Below are 20,731 nucleotides of genomic sequence, written 5' to 3' on the forward strand. Positions count from 1 at the left end.
TGATCGTTTTTATTTGGACATAAGACTGGAAATTAGTTTCTGTCACTTCCGGTCTAAACCGGAAGTGTTTTAAAATTTTCGAATTTTCGAATTTTTCGTTTTTATTTAAAATGTTTACGAGGTTTGTAGAGTTTGTTATGCTGAACACGAATCTGAAATCCGTTTGAAAATCGGACGATGCATTACAGAGATATCGGGGGTTAAAAATTGATTTTTCCGGAAATTTTGATTCCGCGTCCTTGGTTTAAAAAATAGCGTAATGTTCAAAGTAAAATTAACTCGTACCAAAAATAATCGCTAAGTCGTACTTGAACACATTCGGATTTTTTTGTTAAGTCGTTCTTGAAATCAGAAAGGTTTTTGTTAAGTCGTACGTAAAATCATTCGTATTTTGTTAAGTCGTACCAGGAATAATTCGATTTTTTTCATCTTTTTATTTTAGTTACTCTTGTTATTGGTTTAAGGGCTCTGCTTCATACAGGAACTTCCAGCTTTACTTCCGATATTAACGGAAGACCCACTCGTTGCTTTGCAACGAGCTTTGCTCTAGTTATTATTATTTTTTTTCTTTTTCTTTTTTTTCTGACTCCTTTTCGGCTTCATAACTCAAAATGTTTTCAACTTGTTTGAAGGAAACTTTCAGGGATTATGTGCAATTATAATGCCTCAAAGATGTTAAAGTTTCCATAACAACGTCACTTCCGTTTTGACGTTACGTCATTTTTAAACTTAAAAAAAAGTCAATTTGTCCGCGTCATTTCTCAAAAACGCTTTAAGATAGAGTCTTGAAATTTTCTGTGGTTATGAATTTGGCAATTTACATGTGCAGTAAGGCTGGAAATAAAAATCCGTCACTTCCGGTCGAAACCGGAAGTGAAACAAATTTTTCGAAAAAATTAATTTTCTGATCAAATCAAAAATGAATATGTGTTTTATAGAACTTATCAAGCTGAATCTAACACTGAAATCCGTTTTAAAATCGGACGATGCATTAAAGAGATATTGGGGTTTAAAAATTGATTTTTCCGGAAATTTTGTTTCCGCGTCCTTGGTTTAAAAAATAGCGTAATGTTCAAAGTAAAGTTAACTCGTACCAAAAATAATTGTTAAGTCGTACTTGAACACATTCGGATTTTTTTTGTTAAGTCGTTCTTGAAATCAGGAAGGATTTTGTCAAGTCGTACTTTAAATAATTCGGATTTTGTTAAGTCGTACCAGGAATAATTCGATTTTTTTTCATCTTTTTATTTTAGTTACTTTTGTTATTGGTTCAAGAGCTTAGCTTCTTACAGGAACTTCCAGCTTTACTTCCGACATTAACGGAAGACCCACTCGTTGGTTTGCAACGAGCTTTTCTCTAGTTCATTATTATTATTCTTCCTCTGACTTTTTTTGTGGCTTATATCTCAAAAACTATTCAACCGATAACCACAAAATTTTCAGAACTTGTTTGGTATCGTAAATACTCGAGGTTATTATAATTTGAACGTATGACGTCACTTCCGGTTTCAGAAACTGACGATTTTGTAAATTTTTAAGGGTCATTTTGTCCACGCATCTCCTCCGAAACTAATCAAGATAGAAGCCTGAAATTTTCAGGGATTGTAGATAAATGTATGTAGATGTACCCCATTGCCTTCACTTATGAAAATTTTGCAAGGCTTCGAAGCTCGCCTGAACCTGAAAATAAGCACCAAATTTGTCCACGATATTTTTGAATATTTCCTGAAATATCTTTTGATGTATACATATTTTGTTAAATTATGTAAAGCAAAAGATGTTTATTTTTGCAAGACCTTTAATTTGATATCAAGGAAAAGGGGCTGTCCCCTCAAATTAGGGGCCAGATTGGCTCTAAAGTCTTCTTACAATAACTTTTTACTGAACAATAATTTGTTATTAATCATAGAAGCAAAAATGTTTATTGTACAACCGTTTATCTATACAGTACTATAGCTAAGTCATATATTACGTAATAAGGGGTTTCAAGGGGCCAGAAGTTTAAAACTTTGATAATTTATATCGGAAAAGGGAGAAACATTTTGAAAAACAATGTAGAACAAAAGTTGCTCAAAATAATGTTCTGTACAATATGCCACCTTAAATGTTTTTGTTGATGGCCCCATTAAGGAGTAAAAGGGTTGGCCCCTAAACACATTTGTACAGATATATCGAGAACGGTTAACACTTTGTAAACACTTGGTAAACAAAATATGTTTATATTTGCAAGACCTTTAATTTGATATCAAGAAAAAGGGGCTGGTCCCTTAATTTAGGGGCCAAGAGGGCTCTAAAATCGTCTTACAATAACTCTTTACTGAACAAAAATTTGTTATTAATTATAGAAGCAAAAATGTTCACTGTACAGCTGTTTAACTTTACAGTACCATAGCAAAGTCATATATTACGTAATAAGGGGTTTCAAGGGGCCAGAAGTTCAAAACTTTGATTATTAATATCTGAAAAAGGAGAAATATTTTATAAAGCAATGTAGAACACAAAATGTTAAGAATAATGTTCTAAACAATATGGCAACTAAAATGTTTTTGTTGGTGGCCCCAATAAGGAATTAAAGGGTCAGCCCCTAAAACACAGCTGTTCAGATATTTCGAAAACGTTTAACAATTCGTGAATACATGTGAACAAAATATGTTTACATTTGCGAGACCTTTTATGTGATATAAAGAAAAAAGGGCTGGCCCCTTAAATTAGGGGCTAAAAGGGCTAGTAAGTCTATTTATGATAACTTTTTTCTAAGCGATAATTTGATATTTTTTATTTAGCAAAAACAAAGAACTTTGTATGCTTAATCTAACACTGAAATTCGTTTTCAAATCGGACCATGCACTACAGAGAAATTCGGGTTTAAAATTTGATTTTTCCGGAAATTTTGATTCCGCGTTCTTGGTTTAAAAATTAGCGTGAAAGTTAAATGAAAAATTAATTCGTACCAAAAAAATCGTGTCAAGTCGTACATGTACACATTCGGGTTTATTTTGTTAAGACATTCTTGAAATCGAAAAAGTTTTTGTTAAGTCGTACTTAAAATCATTCCGATTTTGTTAAGTCGTACCAAGAATTATTCTTTTTTTTTCTTATTGTTTTAGTTACTCTTGTTCTTGGCTTAAGAACTCTGCTTCTTACAGATACTTCTAGCTTTTCTCTTGACATTAACGGAAGACCCACTCGTTGCTTTGCAACGAGCTTTGCTCTAGTTATCAATACAATTTGATATACAGAGGGGTTGTAGACAAGGAGACCCTGTTGCTCCATATTTATTTATCCTATGTGCTGAGATCCTTGCAATGCTGATTAAGCAAAACAAGGACATAAAGGGTATTGGTATAAATAACAAAGAACACAAAATATCACAATATGCAGATGACACTTCTCTAGTCCTTGATGGTTCACCTAAATCTCTTTTTGCAGCTTTAGATACAATTGATTTTTATTCCAGTTTTTCTGGCTTGAAGATAAATACTTGTAAGACAAAAATAATTTGGATTGGTTCCAAAATTTTTTCTTATCAAGTCTATCATCATACAAGATGGAAATTGGATTGGGGGTCTACAACCTTTAATCTTTTAGGTATTCAGTTTTCAGTTGATCTTAATGAAATTATAGATATTAATTTTGGGCTTCAAATCCCAAAAATTTCTGCACTCATTGAACAGTGGAAAAGAAGAATTCTTACTCCTATTGGCAGAGTTACTGTTATTAAAAGTTTGCTTATCCCAAAATTAAACCATTTATTTATTTCACTGCCTACTCCAAAAAGGGAGATAATTTTATACCTATATAAATGTATCTTTGAATTTTTGTGGAAATCTAAGGTAGATAAAGTTAAGAGATCAATTATAACACAAGACTATTTTTCAGGGGGTATAAAAATGGTGGATATAAACAACTTTATTACAGCCCTTAAATGTTCATGGATAAAAAGGTTAACAAAATCATATAAACTTGGATGGATATTTTTTACACCATCAATGGACATGATTTTTTACAGAAATTATATGATTTTGGAGACACTTTTGTATTGGAATGTCTACATAAAGAAAACAATGCTTTTTGGAAAGATGTTCTCTATTCTTGGTCATGTTATATAAAAACTATTAATAACCACCCAACCATTAAAGACAACATTTTAAATGTTCCAGTATGGTATAATTCCAATATAAAAGTAGCCAACAAAACAATCTTTTATAAATCCTGGTATAAAAGTGGGGTAAAGGTAGTGCAAGATTTTCTTGATGAGGATTGTAATGTTTTAGCTTTTGATGTATTTAAACGCATATATAACCTCAATGACATATGTATTATGCAATATAATAGCATTACAACATCAATTCTTAAATATTTGAAACTATTATCTATTGACAGGAGTTCTGTAAAAAGAATTCCTAATCCATGTATGTCCTTTTTTTTAAACCTGTTTTAATATCACAAAAATGTACGAAAATTATTTACAACTATTTGAATGAGAAAGATGATGTACCAACTGCTATAAATAAATGGAGGACAGAACTAACTCCATATGGTGTTGATGATATTTCAGTAAATGATGTTTTTAAGATTTGTTTTAAAACAACTCATGATTCTTCTGTTCAGTGGTTACAGTTTAGAATTTTACACAGAATTCTTCCAGTTGGGTATTACCTTAAAAAAATTAATATCAAGTCTTTAGACAACTGTGGATTTTGTAAGAAAAATGTAGAAACCGTAGTCCATGTTTTTTTTCTTGTGATATTATACATACTCTGTGGAGTGAACTGAGTCTTCATATTTACAGAAAGACTTCTGAAAGGATTGGGTTTAATGTATTAAATATCATGTTCGGTGAAGCTCCATTAACATGTCATAACAAAGTTATTAATTATATTATTCTATCTATGAAACAATACTTATTTTCTTGTCTGATGTTGAACAAGGTGCCAACACTAATTGGTTTTCTTGGTCATTTAAAGATAAAATATAATGTTGAAAGATATGCTGCAATTCAAAGTTCTAAAGTGCATAAATTTGAAAAACAGTGGGATAGTTGGAAAGAAATATTTGACTAATAACTTGACTCTTTGTCTCTTATTTGTTTTATGTTTTGTTTTTTCTTTCTTGTGTATTATGAACTTTACAACAATATTTTTCCTTTTCCTTACTTTTTTGTTTTTTGTTGTTATTTGTTATTACTTTTTTTTTCAAGCAAGTAACCACTGCTTAGCGCAATTAAAAAAAGTTAATTATTTAAAATATGATGGCGAGTGTGTGAGTTGGTGTGTTTGTGTGTGGTTTTTGAGGGTGTAATTGTGTGTATGCTTGTATTTCAAAAAATAAATAAATAATAAAAAAAAAAAATAAATAAATAAGAATACTGAATGTGTATATTTTTGCATTAACTGTCTACTGATGCAACAACAAAGAACAAATAAAAATAATTTACAAAATTAAACTCATTAGGGGGTATGCCGAATCACCTTTTACATCTTGAATGCGTAATATGTAAATATCAAGTTTATATTAAGTTGTTAGGAACCAACCGGGAAAAAAATAGTAAACAGATCTGTGTCACCAAAAGATTTCATGTCTGACAAAGCAACAAACAGGTTTTTTTTCTGACACAACCAGTCTAGTGTATTGCGTATCACTTACGATTATCAGAAATTTTTCTGCCTCTAACCCCCCCCCCCCCCCCGCGCCGTTTTAATATGATGACATATTAGAGAAATTACAATGGAATTAAAAATGATGAATAATAAAATCAAGCCTTGATATTGCCCTTTAATTTCAAATCAGGAATAACTGCTACTCTTTTACCTCAGAATGTTAAGGGTCTATATTTCTAATATTATAATGAATCATATTAAAGGAATTTTAATTTATGGTTTTAAAGTCAGTGTGATCATTTTTTTTTCATCGACATTGTAATCGGCATCCTGATATTAAACTACATGCATTTGCAAACTTCGCTTTGCACTACTTTTTTAAACTGTTTACAGGGAAATATGTGTCCATATTTTTCTTTTCTTTTCATCCTTGTTGCAAGTTTAAGATTGGGCAAATTTCAATCTCTCAAATTATCTCTCGGGTATCACAACTGAGTCTGAGCAAAGTCAAGACGACGAAAAACTGTCCGAGTAAAGAAGGTCAAATATTACACTAGTTTAAAATAATTCTGTGTACAATACAAGTATGCAGCGACACCCTCTTGTAATCTTTTCATTCATAATTAAATGCTTTTCTGTATTTTAAATAAGTAAGAATTTCATTCGGAAGAACACTAACCTCCCCTTCTAAAAGTAAATTTAAGCTATTTGGAAAACAAAACATCGCATGTAGAAAATGATATCCCATGCCGATAATTTCTTTAAAAGAAATACAATGTACTTTATTTCTGTTCTTAATCATTACAATCTCAACTCTTGGTACGTTAACATGTTCTCATGGTATGAAATCCCTATATATTCCAATATACATCATCATGTGCTAGTCTGGGTCTGACATAGATATACTTCTTTTTGACCACGTTTTTTAGAACACAACAGACATTGCAACCGTAAGGAGAGTCTGATTGATGGAGATACTTCTATTGAAAATGTCCGGTAACATATATCATTCAACGCAAATAAGGACTGTAATACATAGGTATTATTCCATTGAACCCGTCCTGTAACATACGACATAAGTAAATAAATAGGGTAATACATAGATATTTTCTGATTGATTATGCCAAGACCTGTGAAATACAACAAACAAAGTAAATAATGAAATAATACAATGGAATAATATCTATGTATTACAATCCTTATTTACGTTGAATGTTGTGTATGGTATATTTTTTACAAACATCTGCCTTATTGGTTCACTTAGTTTGTTTAACATTTGCAAGTGATGGCATCCTCTCATCTTCTTTTATATTAATTAATGGATTAATAAAGAGACACGCTGCAAATTACCAAGAAGATAAAAGTTCATTTACTGAAGTGGCATTGAATAAATTAGCATGCATCAACAATACCGAAGCACAATTCTGCAGTAGATCATGTATGTAGTAGGTACTTAGTCTTAGATCAAATATATGTACTTCAAGTCGTTTTGTGTCAGGTATCCTTGTTTTTGATCTTTAAAGAAAAACCAAGCAGTAATCTCGTAAACATTTTTGAAAAATTAATTTGAGATTGGTATTTTGAAAAAGCAAGTTAATGACTTATTACAGTGCAAAGTTTACAGACTTGAAATATCGTTTATTTGTCGTCATAATAACATGTTAACTCATAGAACACACTTACTTCTTGTCCCTATGAATATTTTTAAAATGCACTTTATTCGATGAAAACCTTGAAAAACATGCAAAATAAGAAATTTGTAGTTTGGAGTTTACATGTTGTTTCTAAAATAGTTCTATTTCTGGCACTGGTTATTGTTTTATTGTCATCCAAAAAAACAACACTTTTTGTTGTTAATTTTGATTCATGGATAAACATATTCAAAATGAACTCACTTTAAATGATACATAAGTTTTTCAGCATCTTAAATATGCCTCATCATGTTGTATACATTCTTATTCATCCTTTATGCTAATAATAAACAAAATCATTTTAACACATGTATACAAATTTCCATAAACTTTTACCAAAAACAAATTGATTGTAACAATTTCTTTTAGTGTTTTAAAAAGACATTTTCATCATCGAATCAAAATAGTTAATTTTGATGATTTTAAAATGGGAAAAGTTTCTCTCATCCGCCATTTTAAACAAAAAATATCCAATTATGATAGTTCTATAACTTTTATTAGATCATTAAACAAAAATGGCAATAGTTCCTTTTTTCTTTTTCTTTTTTTATAATTTATTCACAAACAATCGTAAAATAAAAAGATGAATGAAATTGGAAACTCAAGTAACTAATATTTTTGAGATGATCCGCCAACTATCCTTGACCTTATTTTCTTTTCGTATGTTCAATGAATGGGAAGAGTAGATGTCAACATATCTAAAATATCTGATGTATTCGAACAGTGATTTTGTAGAGGGTAAAATATACTTTTGCTAACAATATCAATAGATTAAGTGCTCTATACAATACAGGGATAACATGTTTACATCCAAAAATTACTGTTTGTTCATTAAAACACACATCAATATTGCACGTTCTTTAATTTTTCCTGTATTGTAATCCAAATGTTTCGTGCATGCAGGCAACCATAAAAAAGATGACTTATTAGTTTCATGGCAAAATGAACACATTTCAGTATCTTATATTTTGAATATAAATAAACGAGAGTTAGTGCACATAATTCTATGTAAAATTTGGAATTTGAAACTTATCAATTTTGTGTTCATTGTGACATTATGAGGAATCATAAAATATTGCTCCCATTCGTTTTCTACAATATCTATAGACATTCTCTCTTCCCATTTGTGTTTTACATTTACGGGGGTTTCGGCGACAGATGATAAAAATATAGGGTAAAAAAGTGTTGATACCTTTTGCGCCTTTCTTAGTTTTTCAATATTGCCATCATATATTGAAGCAGGCAGCTATTTTTCATTAGTCTTTTTGTACATGTATTACTGTATTGAGTTATTGCCCTTGATTGATTTTTGATGATTTAATTAATGCTTCCAATAATAACCAATGAGTTTGCTAATTATTTTTATACAATAATAAATATTTAATATAACTAAGGTGTTTTGCATATGTAGTTTTGGATTAGGTTGGGTTAGTTTGTTTATTTTTGATTTCACGTTTTTAGAGACCACAAATTATTTTAGTCCGGCACATATATAGGGACAGTGTCAAATGCGTTACGACAACGACTGTTTGGGGTAAAACTTGAACAGGTACGGCTAGATTGAGTGTGCGGACATCCCTGCTCTTTCTAATCTTCGTGTGATTTAACCAACAATACAGAGTGTGCGGTCATCCCTGCTTTGTATCGCATTAATACAAGTGTGCGGTCTTCCCTACTTGTATTGGTGGTGGTTGCGGCGGAGCACTAGTGTGTGGTCATCCCTGCTGGTGTTCTGGCCTTTCTAGCGCAAGTGTGCGGCACTCCCTGCTTGCGTTAGGTTGCGTTGTTGGCGCAAGTGTGCGGTCATCCCTTCTTGCGTTAACGTTGGTACCTGTTCAGTTGCGTAGGTGTGCGGTCATCCCTGCCTGCGTAACGTTGAGTCCCTATATATGTGCAGGAGCGGTGATTAAAGTCTGCACTTGTAAATATTGGCAGCAATCAGGGCTATCCGATTCTATCTCGGGTACGGGCCCGCGGGGATCACAGGCAGTGATCCCCTTGCACGTTACATAAAATTTGGTGGCAGCGGTGGGATACCCTGCAATTGCTGCGGAAAGAATGGAAGACGTCGACAAAGAAATATCGTTCTTGGAGGAGAAGATCGCAGAGATGCGTGAGCGCAGCGACATCCTGAAGACCTCAACGCCAAGCAGAGATTCTGGGGTAGACACTATGCGCAGAGCTTCGGATACTTCTCAGAAGAAAGGAGAGTTGTCGTATGAGACGGGGGCTTTTTCCGGACTTCGCTCTAACAAGAGAACAGAAGCGCACCCGCGCAGCAACGACCAGTTCTCTGATTCCTATGAGCTCTACGAAGAGTCAGAGAGGAAAGTAGAAAGCAGCATCGGGCATAGGCCATTTGCTAGCGGCTCTGGTGCCACGCACCAGCCAGATCTGAATTGGCAGGCCGACTCGCTCTTACCCGGCGTGACGCGCAGACGATCTCGGGTGAGATTTGAAAGCCCTGCAAGAGGAAATGAGACAGACAATGCCATTGCCAAGCAATCTATCAAGCCAGCTACATATGATGGAAGCGGCCCTTGGCTTGATTACCATGCGCATTTTGAAGCCTGCGCCGACATCAACGGCTGGAGTTATGCCACTAAAGGTTTATACCTGGCAGTTTCCTTACGTGGCAATGCGCAGGGAGTCTTGGGAAATATGCCAAGAGGTACAAAACCTGATTTTGATTCCCTCGTTCAAGCTTTGGAGGATCGATTTGCGCCGCCTAGCCAAACCGAGCTCTATAGAGTCCAGATGAGAGAAAGACGTCAGAGAGCGGGTGAGACTCTTCCCGAGCTAGGCCAAGCCATCCAGCGGCTCGCCTATTTGGCATACCCTACTGCCTCTGCGGAGATTAGGGAAACGTTGGCCAAAGACCAATTCGTAGACGCACTGGTTGATTCAGAGATGCGCATTCGCATAAAACAGTCCCGCCCCAGGCATCTGAATGATGCAATTCAACTGGCCGTGGAGCTAGAGGCGTACAATAGAGCTGAGAGAAAAGGCTATGCTCGTCCCACTGCCCCAGATCCAGAAAATGATACATTGGCCAAGACGATAGATGCTCTCAACGCAAAGATAGACTCGCTACAGTTAGAGGTGAAGTCTTTAAAGAGACAAGGTGGGGGCGATGCGCAGTTAAGGCCCAGAGCGCAGGAGCAGCAGAAATTGTGCTATTATTGCAGAAAGCCAGGTCATATTCGGAAAGACTGTAAGGGCTACAGAGATAACAGACTGAGAGAGAATTCTACCATTAGTAGTGAAAGCGGGAATCGAAGATATGGAAGGAGAGCTGAGGCAAATTCTAATCAGATGCAGAACAAGACTAATGGGACAGCCTCCATTGGCGCAAACACCGTGGGTTCAGACGCTGGCTTGTTTTTAAAGATGGAGATATGCGGTGTAGTGGCCAAACTTTTGGTAGATACTGGAGCTACCCTGACCCTTATATCTACGGACTTGCTGTCTAAGGTTTCAGATAATGACAAACCAGTGTTAAAGGACATGAAGCGACAGATTCTTGATGCAGGTGGTAACTGCCTTCGCATTCGTGGTAGAGGCAACTTCCCAGCCAAATGCAGTACACTCAACACAAGAATTGAAGCTGTCGTAGCTGATCTAGGTCTAGATGGGATCTTAGGCCTCGACTTCTTTGAGCGACACAGCTGTTGCATAGATATACAGCGAAGCATCTTGACCATTGATGGTTTTCCCCACACTCTCTTGAAGGAGGGAATATATGGATGTTATCACGTTGTTGCAGTGAACACAGTAACCATTCCGGCAAACCAAGAGGTGCTCATTGGTGGAAAGGTATGCATTGAGGAAGGCCAAAACATTGGGAGTCAAGACTACTTGGTTGAGCCTAACGAGAAATTTGTTGCCTCAGGTACACTGGTTGGAAGAACCTTAGTGAAAGGAAACAGCATTGTGCCAATCCGCGTATTAAACATAGGACCAGAGCAGCGCACCATATACAGTGGAACGCATGTCGCTGAACTGTCCTTCTGTCGTCCTGTGCAGAGTGTAAGGGAACAGGCGCATAATACCAAACTCGACGAAAAATTGGAGGAACTCCTGAGAAGGTGTAGTGCTGATCTGACAGATGACCAGCGGTTACTAGTGCGTAAATTTCTCTGTCAATACACGCACGCATTTGCTTTAACAGACTCGGATCTTGGGACAACCAGCATTGTTGAGCATGAAATTGATGTTGGCGGTGCTCACCCTATCAAAGAACCATTACGACGGGTTCCCTTCCATGCGGCTGAAGAAATGAACAAACATGTAGAGGGAATGCTTCAGGACGGAGTGATAGAACCCTCTTCTAGTCCATGGGCAGCGGGAGTAGGCTCGTGAAGAAAAAGGACGGGAGCACTCGTTTTTGTGTCGACTACAGGAAACTAAACGGCGTGACAATCAAAGATGCATACCCTCTGCCACGCATCGACGAGTCCCTCGACAATCTCTCTGGGAATGCTTGGTTTTCAACTTTAGACCTGTGCTCCGGGTACTGGCAAGTATCCGTTAAAGAAGAGGACCGTCCAAAGACTGCCTTCGTTACCCGCAAAGGTCTTTTTCAATTCCGGAAGATGCCATTTGGGCTCAGCTGCGCGCCAGCAACTTTCCAACGATTAATGGAGACCGTTATGGCAGGACTACAATGGGAGATATGTTTGATATACTTGGACGATGTTATAGTAGTTGGGAAAACGTTTGAACAGATGATAGAAAACCTTACAAGGGTATTCGACCGCATCGTAGCTGCAGGCCTGAAGCTCAAGCCGAAGAAATGTGTTCTGTTTTCGCGCAGGGTCCTATACCTTGGGCATGTTATAACGGAGCATGGCATCTCCACTGATCCAGAGAAGGTGCAAGCAGTCAAAGACTGGCCAGAACCCTGTAACGTGACGGAGGTCCGTTCGTTTCTCGGCATCTGCGGATATTATCGGAGATTTATAGACAAGTTCGCAGAAAAGGCAAAGCCATTGACGAAATTAACGGAAAAGGGCAACGCGTTCGTGTGGACTAAAGAATGCCAGGAAGCCTTCGCCGAGCTGAAGGGTCGATTATGCAACGCACCAATTCTAGCTATGCCAGACTTTACCAAACCATTTAACCTGGATACAGATGCCAGCAACTTTGCCATTGGTGCCGTGCTTTCACAGGTTATTGATGGCAAAGAACGTCCAATCGCCTATGCCAGCCGGACTCTTTCAAAGGCTGAAAAGCAATATTGTGTAACAAGGAAGGAACTTCTGGCAGTGGTGCATTTTTGTAAATACTTTAAGCATTATCTGTATGGCAAGCGATTTACAGTGCGCACGGACCATGGATCCCTACGCTGGCTGATGCGATTCAAAAATCCGGAGGGGCAACTCGCGCGCTGGCTAGAAGTGTTGAGTGTGTTTGACATGACGATTGAGCATCGACCTGGAAGCCAGCATCGAAACGCAGATGCGCTCAGCCGTATTCCGTGCAAGCAGTGTGGTTTTACCAGCGATTGGGAGCGCTCCACTGACATCGCCCATGTAAAGGCCGAATCGGGAGGTGACACTCTGCGTAGCTTACAAGACCAAGACCCGCAAATCAAACAAGTCAAAGACTGGGTGACCAATCTCGCCAAGCCTGACTTTGACGTAGTCAGCGGAGAGGGCAGGTTTTTGAAGTCTCTGTGGTCACAGTTCTTGTCCTTAGAAGCGCAAGACGGCATTTTGTACCGAAGGTGGAGGAATTCTGACAAAACGTCCACAATGCAAGCAATACTTCCCTACTCGGAGAGGAGAAATGCCCTGTTCCTGAGTCATGATAACCGGTCTTCGGGACATTTAGGAGTGCGTAAAACACTAGCAAAACTTCGACAGAGGTACTACTGGCCTGGTTTGCAGGAGGATGTGAGAACGTACATAGCCGGATGCGACCAATGCACTCGAACTAAGGGACCATTGAAGCATAAAAGGGCGCCAATGCAGATTGCCAAAGCTGGAGCTCCTATGGAACGCATTGCTACTGATATCCTTGGAGAGTTGCCAATGACAGCCAAGGGTAACAAGTATATACTTGTCATCTCTGATTATTTCTCCAAGTGGACGGAATGTTTTCCTATGCGTAACATGGAGGCAGAGACAGTGGCGCGCATCATCGTGGAACAAGTCATCACTCACTTTGGAGTTCCATACGTAATTCACTCAGACCAGGGTGCCCAGTATGAGAGTCAGCTTTTCAGCGAGATGTGCAAACTCTTGGGTATCAAGAAGACGCGCACGACGCCATACCACCCCCAGTCGGATGGCATGGTGGAAAGATTCAATAAGACACTGGCCAGCATGCTGCGCGCATATGTTGACGATCATCAGCGGGATTGGGATACTCACCTCCCGTACTTGATGATGGCATATCGATCTGCCGAACATGAGACAACTGGATGTACGCCGAACCTACTAATGCTAGGACGTGAAGTTGCGACTCCGTTAGACATTATGTACGAAACGCCAAACACTATCACAGACATTCCTCAGCATAAATGGGCATGGGAATTGAAGGAAAGGATGCAGGAGGCACATGCTGCAGTACGAGATCATGTAGACGGGGAAATGCGGCGTCAGAAACGCTACCATGATACCAAGCTACATTGGCAGAAATTTGCAAAAGGCGACGCTGTGTATGTCTATTTTCCCCAGCGCAAAGTGGGTCACTCCTCGAAGCTGACGACGTACTGGAGAGGGCCATATTCGATCGTAAAACCAATCTCCGATCTCCTGTATGAAGTCAATTGTGGAAGGCGGGGAAGAGCCCAAGTGATACATACAGATAGAATTCGCCTACAGCTTCCCCAGAAGTTATATGATGAAGCCGATGACACACGTTCATTGTCTGAGAATATGTACATGCCGTTAGATGCGGAAAGTCTTGAGACAAGGCTTGAATTGGCAGATGATCTGAATGATCAGGGTGAGAAGTACCCTGTTACCCACAATGAAAGTCTGGCCACAGCACGCAAGCGCCGCGCGCCGCGCTGGCATGATGACTATGTGTTATAAGTTCGCTTAAACTTGCGCATACTGCTGAGCCACAAACAAAGCAGTGTCAGTGATGATGGACCTTTTACGTGTCGATGTGTATATACGTAGTTGGGCTGTGTGAACCTAGTCCGGAAGATAAAGACTAGAGATTTTTTTTTTATGATTTTATTTTAGGGTTATTTTCATTTTGGATGCAACTTCACCTTTTTGTGAAGAAGGGGTCATAGTTTTAGTTTTTAGTTTTGCGAGGACGCAAAATTCTGAGGTGGGGGTAATGAAGCAGGCAGCTATTTTTCATTAGTCTTTTTGTACATGTATTACTGTATTGAGTTATTGCCCTTAATTTATTGATTTCTGATGATTTAATTAATGCTTCCAATAATAACCAATGAGTTTGCTAATTATTTTTATACAATAATAAATATTTAATATAACTAAGGTGTTTTGCATATGTAGTTTTGGATTAGGTTGGGTTAGTTTGTTTATTTTTGATTTCACGTTTTTAGAGACCACAAATTATTTTAGTCCGGCACATATATAGGGACAGTGTCAAATGCGTTACGACAACGACTGTTTGGGGTAAAACTTGAACAGGTACGGCTAGATTGAGTGTGCGGACATCCCTGCTCTTTCTAATCTTCGTGTGATTTAACCAACGATACAGAGTGTGCGGTCATCCCTGCTTTGTATCGCATTAATACAAGTGTGCGGTCATCCCTGCTTGTATTGGTGGTGGTTGCGGCGGAGCACTAGTGTGTGGTCATCCCTGCTGGTGTTCTGGCCTTTCTAGCGCAAGTGTGCGGCACTCCCTGCTTGCGTTAGGTTGCGTTGTTGGCGCAAGTGTGCGGTCATCCCTGCTTGCGTTAACGTTGGTACCTGTTCAGTTGCGTAGGTGTGCGGTCATCCCTGCCTGCGTAACGTTGAGTCCCTATATATGTGCAGGAGCGGTGATTAAAGTCTGCACTTGTAAATATTGGCAGCAATCAGGGCTATCCGATTCTATCTCGGGTACGGGCCCGCGGGGATCACAGGCAGTGACCCCCTTGCACGTTACAATATTTCTTCTCTCGTGACATTCTTTATCAATTCTTTTCAATGTTTTGGGATGGCTGATATTAACCCATTATAAGTTAAAAAATTAGTATGAACATTGAATTTGTCTTGAAAGTATTCGAGAGAAAGAAAATTACCGTTGTCATTGATAAGATTATTGGAAAAGAATATCCCCTTTTTGATCCAATGAGATTTACAAACACGTTGTTTATTAATTAATATTTCATTGTTGTGCCATAGTGGCTGGCGTAGACTTTCTGATGGGGCTGTGGTAGGATGCTGTATGATTTCGCTCCAAGCTTGCATTACGCTTTGCCAAAAATTATTAAAAACTTGCATGGCAGTCGACAAGCCTTCTCTCCGAAGTTGCCATATATTTGAGTATCCCCACTTTTCGAGTTTATCCGCTATTAAAATTTTCCATGAGGATTTACATTGTGGATCCAAGCAATTTTTTGACCCACGTAAGTTTAAGACTTTTTGCGAAAGAAAGAATATGTGGAACTTTCAACCCCCCCCCCCTTATGCTTGTCATTAATCATAATATTTCGGCTGATTTTATCAAATTAACCGTCCCAAATTTAAAAATAATTTTTTGGATTTCTTCAAATTGTTCTGTTTTTGGGTCCGGTAGGAACAGATAAACACTGTACTAATATCGGTAATGCAAGCGTTTTGACAACAGTGATCTTACCAAAAATTGAAGGTTTCTATAACCCCAGTCATGCAGCAGTTTTTTCATAGAGCTAATTTTTTCTGTAAGATTATCTTTAGTAAAATCAACCTTTTGTAAATCATATATGATACCTAGCAGCTTGAACTTTCCTTCGTGATTCCAATATAGCTGGTGGTTAGTTTGGTATTCCTCACCACAGCCCCTTTTTACCCAAATCCATAATGCTTGTGTTTTATCAAAGTTTGCTCTAAGACCAGAACAGTGCGCAAAAGAATCTATACAGTCAAGAGCGGCATTTAAACTATCAGGATCATCAGCCAACGTTAATGCTGAGTCATCTGCGTATTGGCTGATTAAATATTCGGTGTTATTTATATTTATTTATTTATGGCAATAGTTCTTGGTGAAACAGGTATATTGTTATGATAGTAGTGGAGAAAATGCTAGATTTCAACGTACAGTATATGTCTTTTAAAGTTATGTTAAATAATGCCTGAACAAAAACATAAGCAGCAATAATTTGGTTTCTGAATTATTTGATTGCAAGATTAAATACTTTTATTACACGATTAGATAATTTTATGGTATTATTGGATACATTATTATTTTATTTCTATTTTGTTTCAAATGAAAGTAAGGGATTTGTCCTAAGGAAGTCTATCTATTGACATTATGTAAGTGTTAACAGAATGGTTAAACTCTCTCTCTCTCTCTCTCTCTCTCCCTCTCTCTCTTTCTCTCTCTCTCTCAGAGGTAAGATTGCTGCCGATAATAAAACCATTTTTTTAATCAAAAGCTATTTATGAAAACACATTTAAATAACAACCATCGATTTCTTTTTAAGTTACACACATGTATTTGCATAAGGCATTTAAACAAACTTTTGAAGAGATCAACCCATTTGAATAAAACGAAGTGCAAAAATTACCGGGTAAGAAAATTTTCACATTTAATAATAGCAAAGGGTTTCCACCATATGTGTTGTTCACCTTCAAAATGGAGTCTGTTCCCTCAATAATGTAAGTGAAAACCAATATTTTACACAACATTTCACATTGTAGTAAAGGTTAATAATTCTTTTGAATATATATTTAATATTACTTTCTAAATGTAAATAAGTAAAATTTGTTTGAGGTATTTATAATCTCGATTGAGGTCATCATTTCGTAAATTTTATGTTTGATACAACGACATTGCCAGCAAATACAATCTTCCGCTACTTCGAATGCTGACTGACGTTTTTCATACTATAATTGTCAAACAATAATTCATAATTGAGCATAATAATAATGGGGTACGGACTTTACCGTTTTTTTCCTATTACGACGAAGAGCACACGGAGGGTAAGACCGGTCAGCAGAGGATGCTTACTCAGCCATGGCACCTAATCCTACCTCTAAAATTTTAGTGGTCAATTGTTTTTGCTTTGCTCTTGTTTTGTAATTTTTCTTTGGACTTTTAAATTTGAACACTGTTCGTTTTCACCACCTGTTATCTTTTTATTATAATAAAGTGAAAAGTAAAGAAAATTCACTTGAACAACTAAAAAAAAATAATGAATTTTCGTGGAATATTTCTATCTCCGTTGAAGTGTCAGAGTGGTTAGAAATTTGAAAACAAAGCGATTTAAAGCCAAGTTTGAGTTTACTTAGGCAGAGGAAGTTCTATCGAAGAATCAGATTTAAGAGCATGCTGATTTTTCTCGAACATTATAGAGACAAGTTTTTCTAAATACTGTAACGTAACTAAACGAACAGAGGGACAGAAGGAGTTAAATTTGATCGTCAATGGGCTGGGCCGAAACATGAAAGATATGTGATAATGTGTGTTCGATTTTGATCGAGTTTTGTTATAAAAGTCAGAAATGAACTATAACTGATTTTTTTTATTTCTTTGTCAAATTGCGCTCGTAATTTTCAGGAACGCTTTGTTACGATATCGATTCATAAACATGATGTTAGTAATTCGTGAATCTTACCCATGATCATTTATCACCGCAATTAGTGTACGTTAATGGATATATGTTGTAAAAAATTGATGAATAAAACTTCGTGTAGCCAAATATAGATAAGTTTCTTCTTGCCTATATTATGTTTTCATAAGAGCCCAGATTGAATAAATGTTAATAACGTAACACTCACTGCTAAAGATCAGATTGGGCAATTAAGATATTCATATGACTCTATTTAAAATGTATGTTGTACTTTCTGGACATTTCAACAAAACATTTTTAAGAATTTAACCCTCTTTACAATGGCGTCTCTTTACGTTGTACTATACTAACTATATGTAATTCTCTTTACTCCGAAGCCATGTTTAACAGAAGAATCTATATGTTATGCTGTCTTTACGTTGTATGTTGTATGTTGTATTTTACAGGATATAGTTAAAAGGAGATTCTTTTTTATTACACTGTTAACACTTGATGTTGTATTTTGCAGGATATGTTCAATTGATGATCTCCATGTGCATGTATTAAAGCCTTTTTTTACACTTTGAATATCGTATTTTGCCCGATATGTTCAATAGTTGAATCTCCATCTTTCATTCTTTTTGTTTGTTTGTTGTATTTCACGGGTCTTGGCATGATCAATCGGAAAATATCTATGTATTACACTTTTTATTTTGTCGTATGTAACAGGACGGGTTCAATGGAATAATACCTATGTATTACAGTCCTTATTTGCGTTGAATGATATATGTTCCCGGACATTTTCAATAGAAGTATCTCCATCAATCAGACTCTCCTTACGGTTGCAATGTTTGTTGTGTTTTAAAAAACATGGTAAAAAAGAAATATATCTATGTCAGACAATCTCTTTACTATCTAGATGTATTTTACACAGGATAATCCGGAAAAGTGACTGAATGCATAACTTTGATTTTCCTTTACCTTTTAGTTACCTTTCAGTCATATTTCAGTAGACTGAATGGCAGAGCTTTATCCTTTATCCTGTGTTGTAGTTGTAGACTGCTTGTTGTATTTTAAAGGTCGATTATCACGTGAACTATTTTAGTATTTTACAAGTCGATTTACACTTTTAAAATGGGATTAATATTTATTTGCATGTTTTAAAAAGGCGTTCTATAATTAACATGTGATGAAAAATGACAATGGCAATCTGTCAACAGTCTCAAAAATTATAAAGCGTAATACGAATTTAAAGCAGAGCGTCACGGACCAATTATAATATACAGGTGGGATCAAGTACAAGGAAAAATGAGCATCCCCTGTTGACCGGTCGCACCCGCCGTGTGCTCATTGTCAAGATCGCGAAAAACGGAAGATAAACCGTAGTCAGTCTGAAGTCAGTCCGATGTATAAATAATGGTTAAACAAGTATGAAAATTAATTAAACGTCAGTCAGCATATGTCCTAATAGAAATGTACTTGCTGACAAGGTCATTGTATCGACCTTAGAACTTGTATAAAGATGAAGTTTAATCGAGGTTCTTGTTATTCATGTTCAGACAACTTGTTTGTGATTAACTTGCCTCGTTTAATAAATTGTTCGTATGTAGAGCATGCTCTTGCATAACGAAAAAGCTTAGATACATAAACCCATAAGCAGTTGATGATGGTAAATTGCTACATTACTATTCCTACATTGCTATATTACTAATACTTCATTCGTCTTGACAAATCTACATTCTATATATCTGACAGTCCTTTTCTTTGTAAAAATAGCAAAGTAAACAAAATTCCAGCAAACCTCAAACATTAATTTACACATAAGCATTGTATTTTTACGTTAAATCAACTGCACATCTGCGTTGTCATATCCCTTTTCTTAAAAAATTTTTATTGGTACAAGACAAGAATTATGAAAATACCATATGCACATTGTGATATAGTGACTCTTGTGAATATTTAAAGAGATAAGTTCTTATACAATATGCTGTTGTTAACATTACGCATGTGTAGGAAATAAAAAAGTGTTTTAAATAGGTGATATCATCTGTTACACATCCATATCATCTCGTTCATGTAGTGCCAATAACAGCCCGGTAGAGAGATCAAGTAAGCTGAGAGAGGTGTTGATTTTGTTTAAGAGTTATTTGAGATGAGGCGTTTTAAAAGATTCTTTATCGCCTTGAGTAGGCTCTCGTGTAATAAACATTAGAACTGGTCTAGGATATCTTCAACGTCTACCTGTTATTTGACAGTAGACGATGTTGATCTACCAAATATATCCATACTGCAAACAGGCAAATTAGGATTCATCTTAAAGCTATCTAACCGACTTTACGAATGCACCCTAAAAGTACAAAATTGATCTGGAAGAAAAGAAGAGTGCTGTTACATGGGCCTTTATGAAGGGGCTTCATTTATATCGGGAAACGGTGCATTTCCTAGATAGTTATGCTACCTACAATTAATCGGGATATGTTTAGCACAAAACAATAAGAGTTTACTTTATAGTTATTTAATATTCAGCTGTAAGATATTGAATCTCTTCTGCGATAAAAGCCCACTATAATAATTACTGAAATAAATTTAAAGTACGAAACATTACCTGGATAAGAAATTTTCCATTTCTAAAAAAACACATTGTTTACTTTCAAATGGACTCCGTTCCCCTAAGAGCGTAAGTACAACCCGCATTAATCACCAAAGAAAGCATTTTATTGTTTATATTTAAATCTTTTTAGCTGATTAATAATTGATTGTAAAAAGTAAGTAAA

The 20,731-nt window shown here is 36.6% G+C and overlaps 1 protein-coding gene across 1 annotated transcript; it reads left to right on the forward strand.

The window, feature by feature from the left end:
* The first annotated feature begins 9,349 nt into the window (after nucleotides 1-9,349).
* LOC136270325 (uncharacterized) lies at nucleotides 9,350-11,653 on the forward strand. The gene has a single exon (XM_066067684.1). The coding sequence runs from the start codon at nucleotides 9,350-9,352 to the stop codon at nucleotides 11,651-11,653; it is 2,304 nt and encodes a 767-aa protein (XP_065923756.1).
* The last annotated feature ends 9,078 nt before the right edge of the window (nucleotides 11,654-20,731 follow it).

Source organism: Magallana gigas, chromosome 7, assembly GCF_963853765.1.
Source record: "Magallana gigas chromosome 7, xbMagGiga1.1, whole genome shotgun sequence".
Lineage (NCBI taxonomy): Eukaryota > Metazoa > Mollusca > Bivalvia > Ostreida > Ostreidae > Magallana > Magallana gigas.

What these genes read in the sequence shown, in the direction of transcription:
- LOC136270325 (XM_066067684.1), top strand. Translation starts at nt 9,350, where the DNA reads ATGGAAGACGTCGACAAAGAAATATCGTTCTTGGAGGAGAAGATCGCA.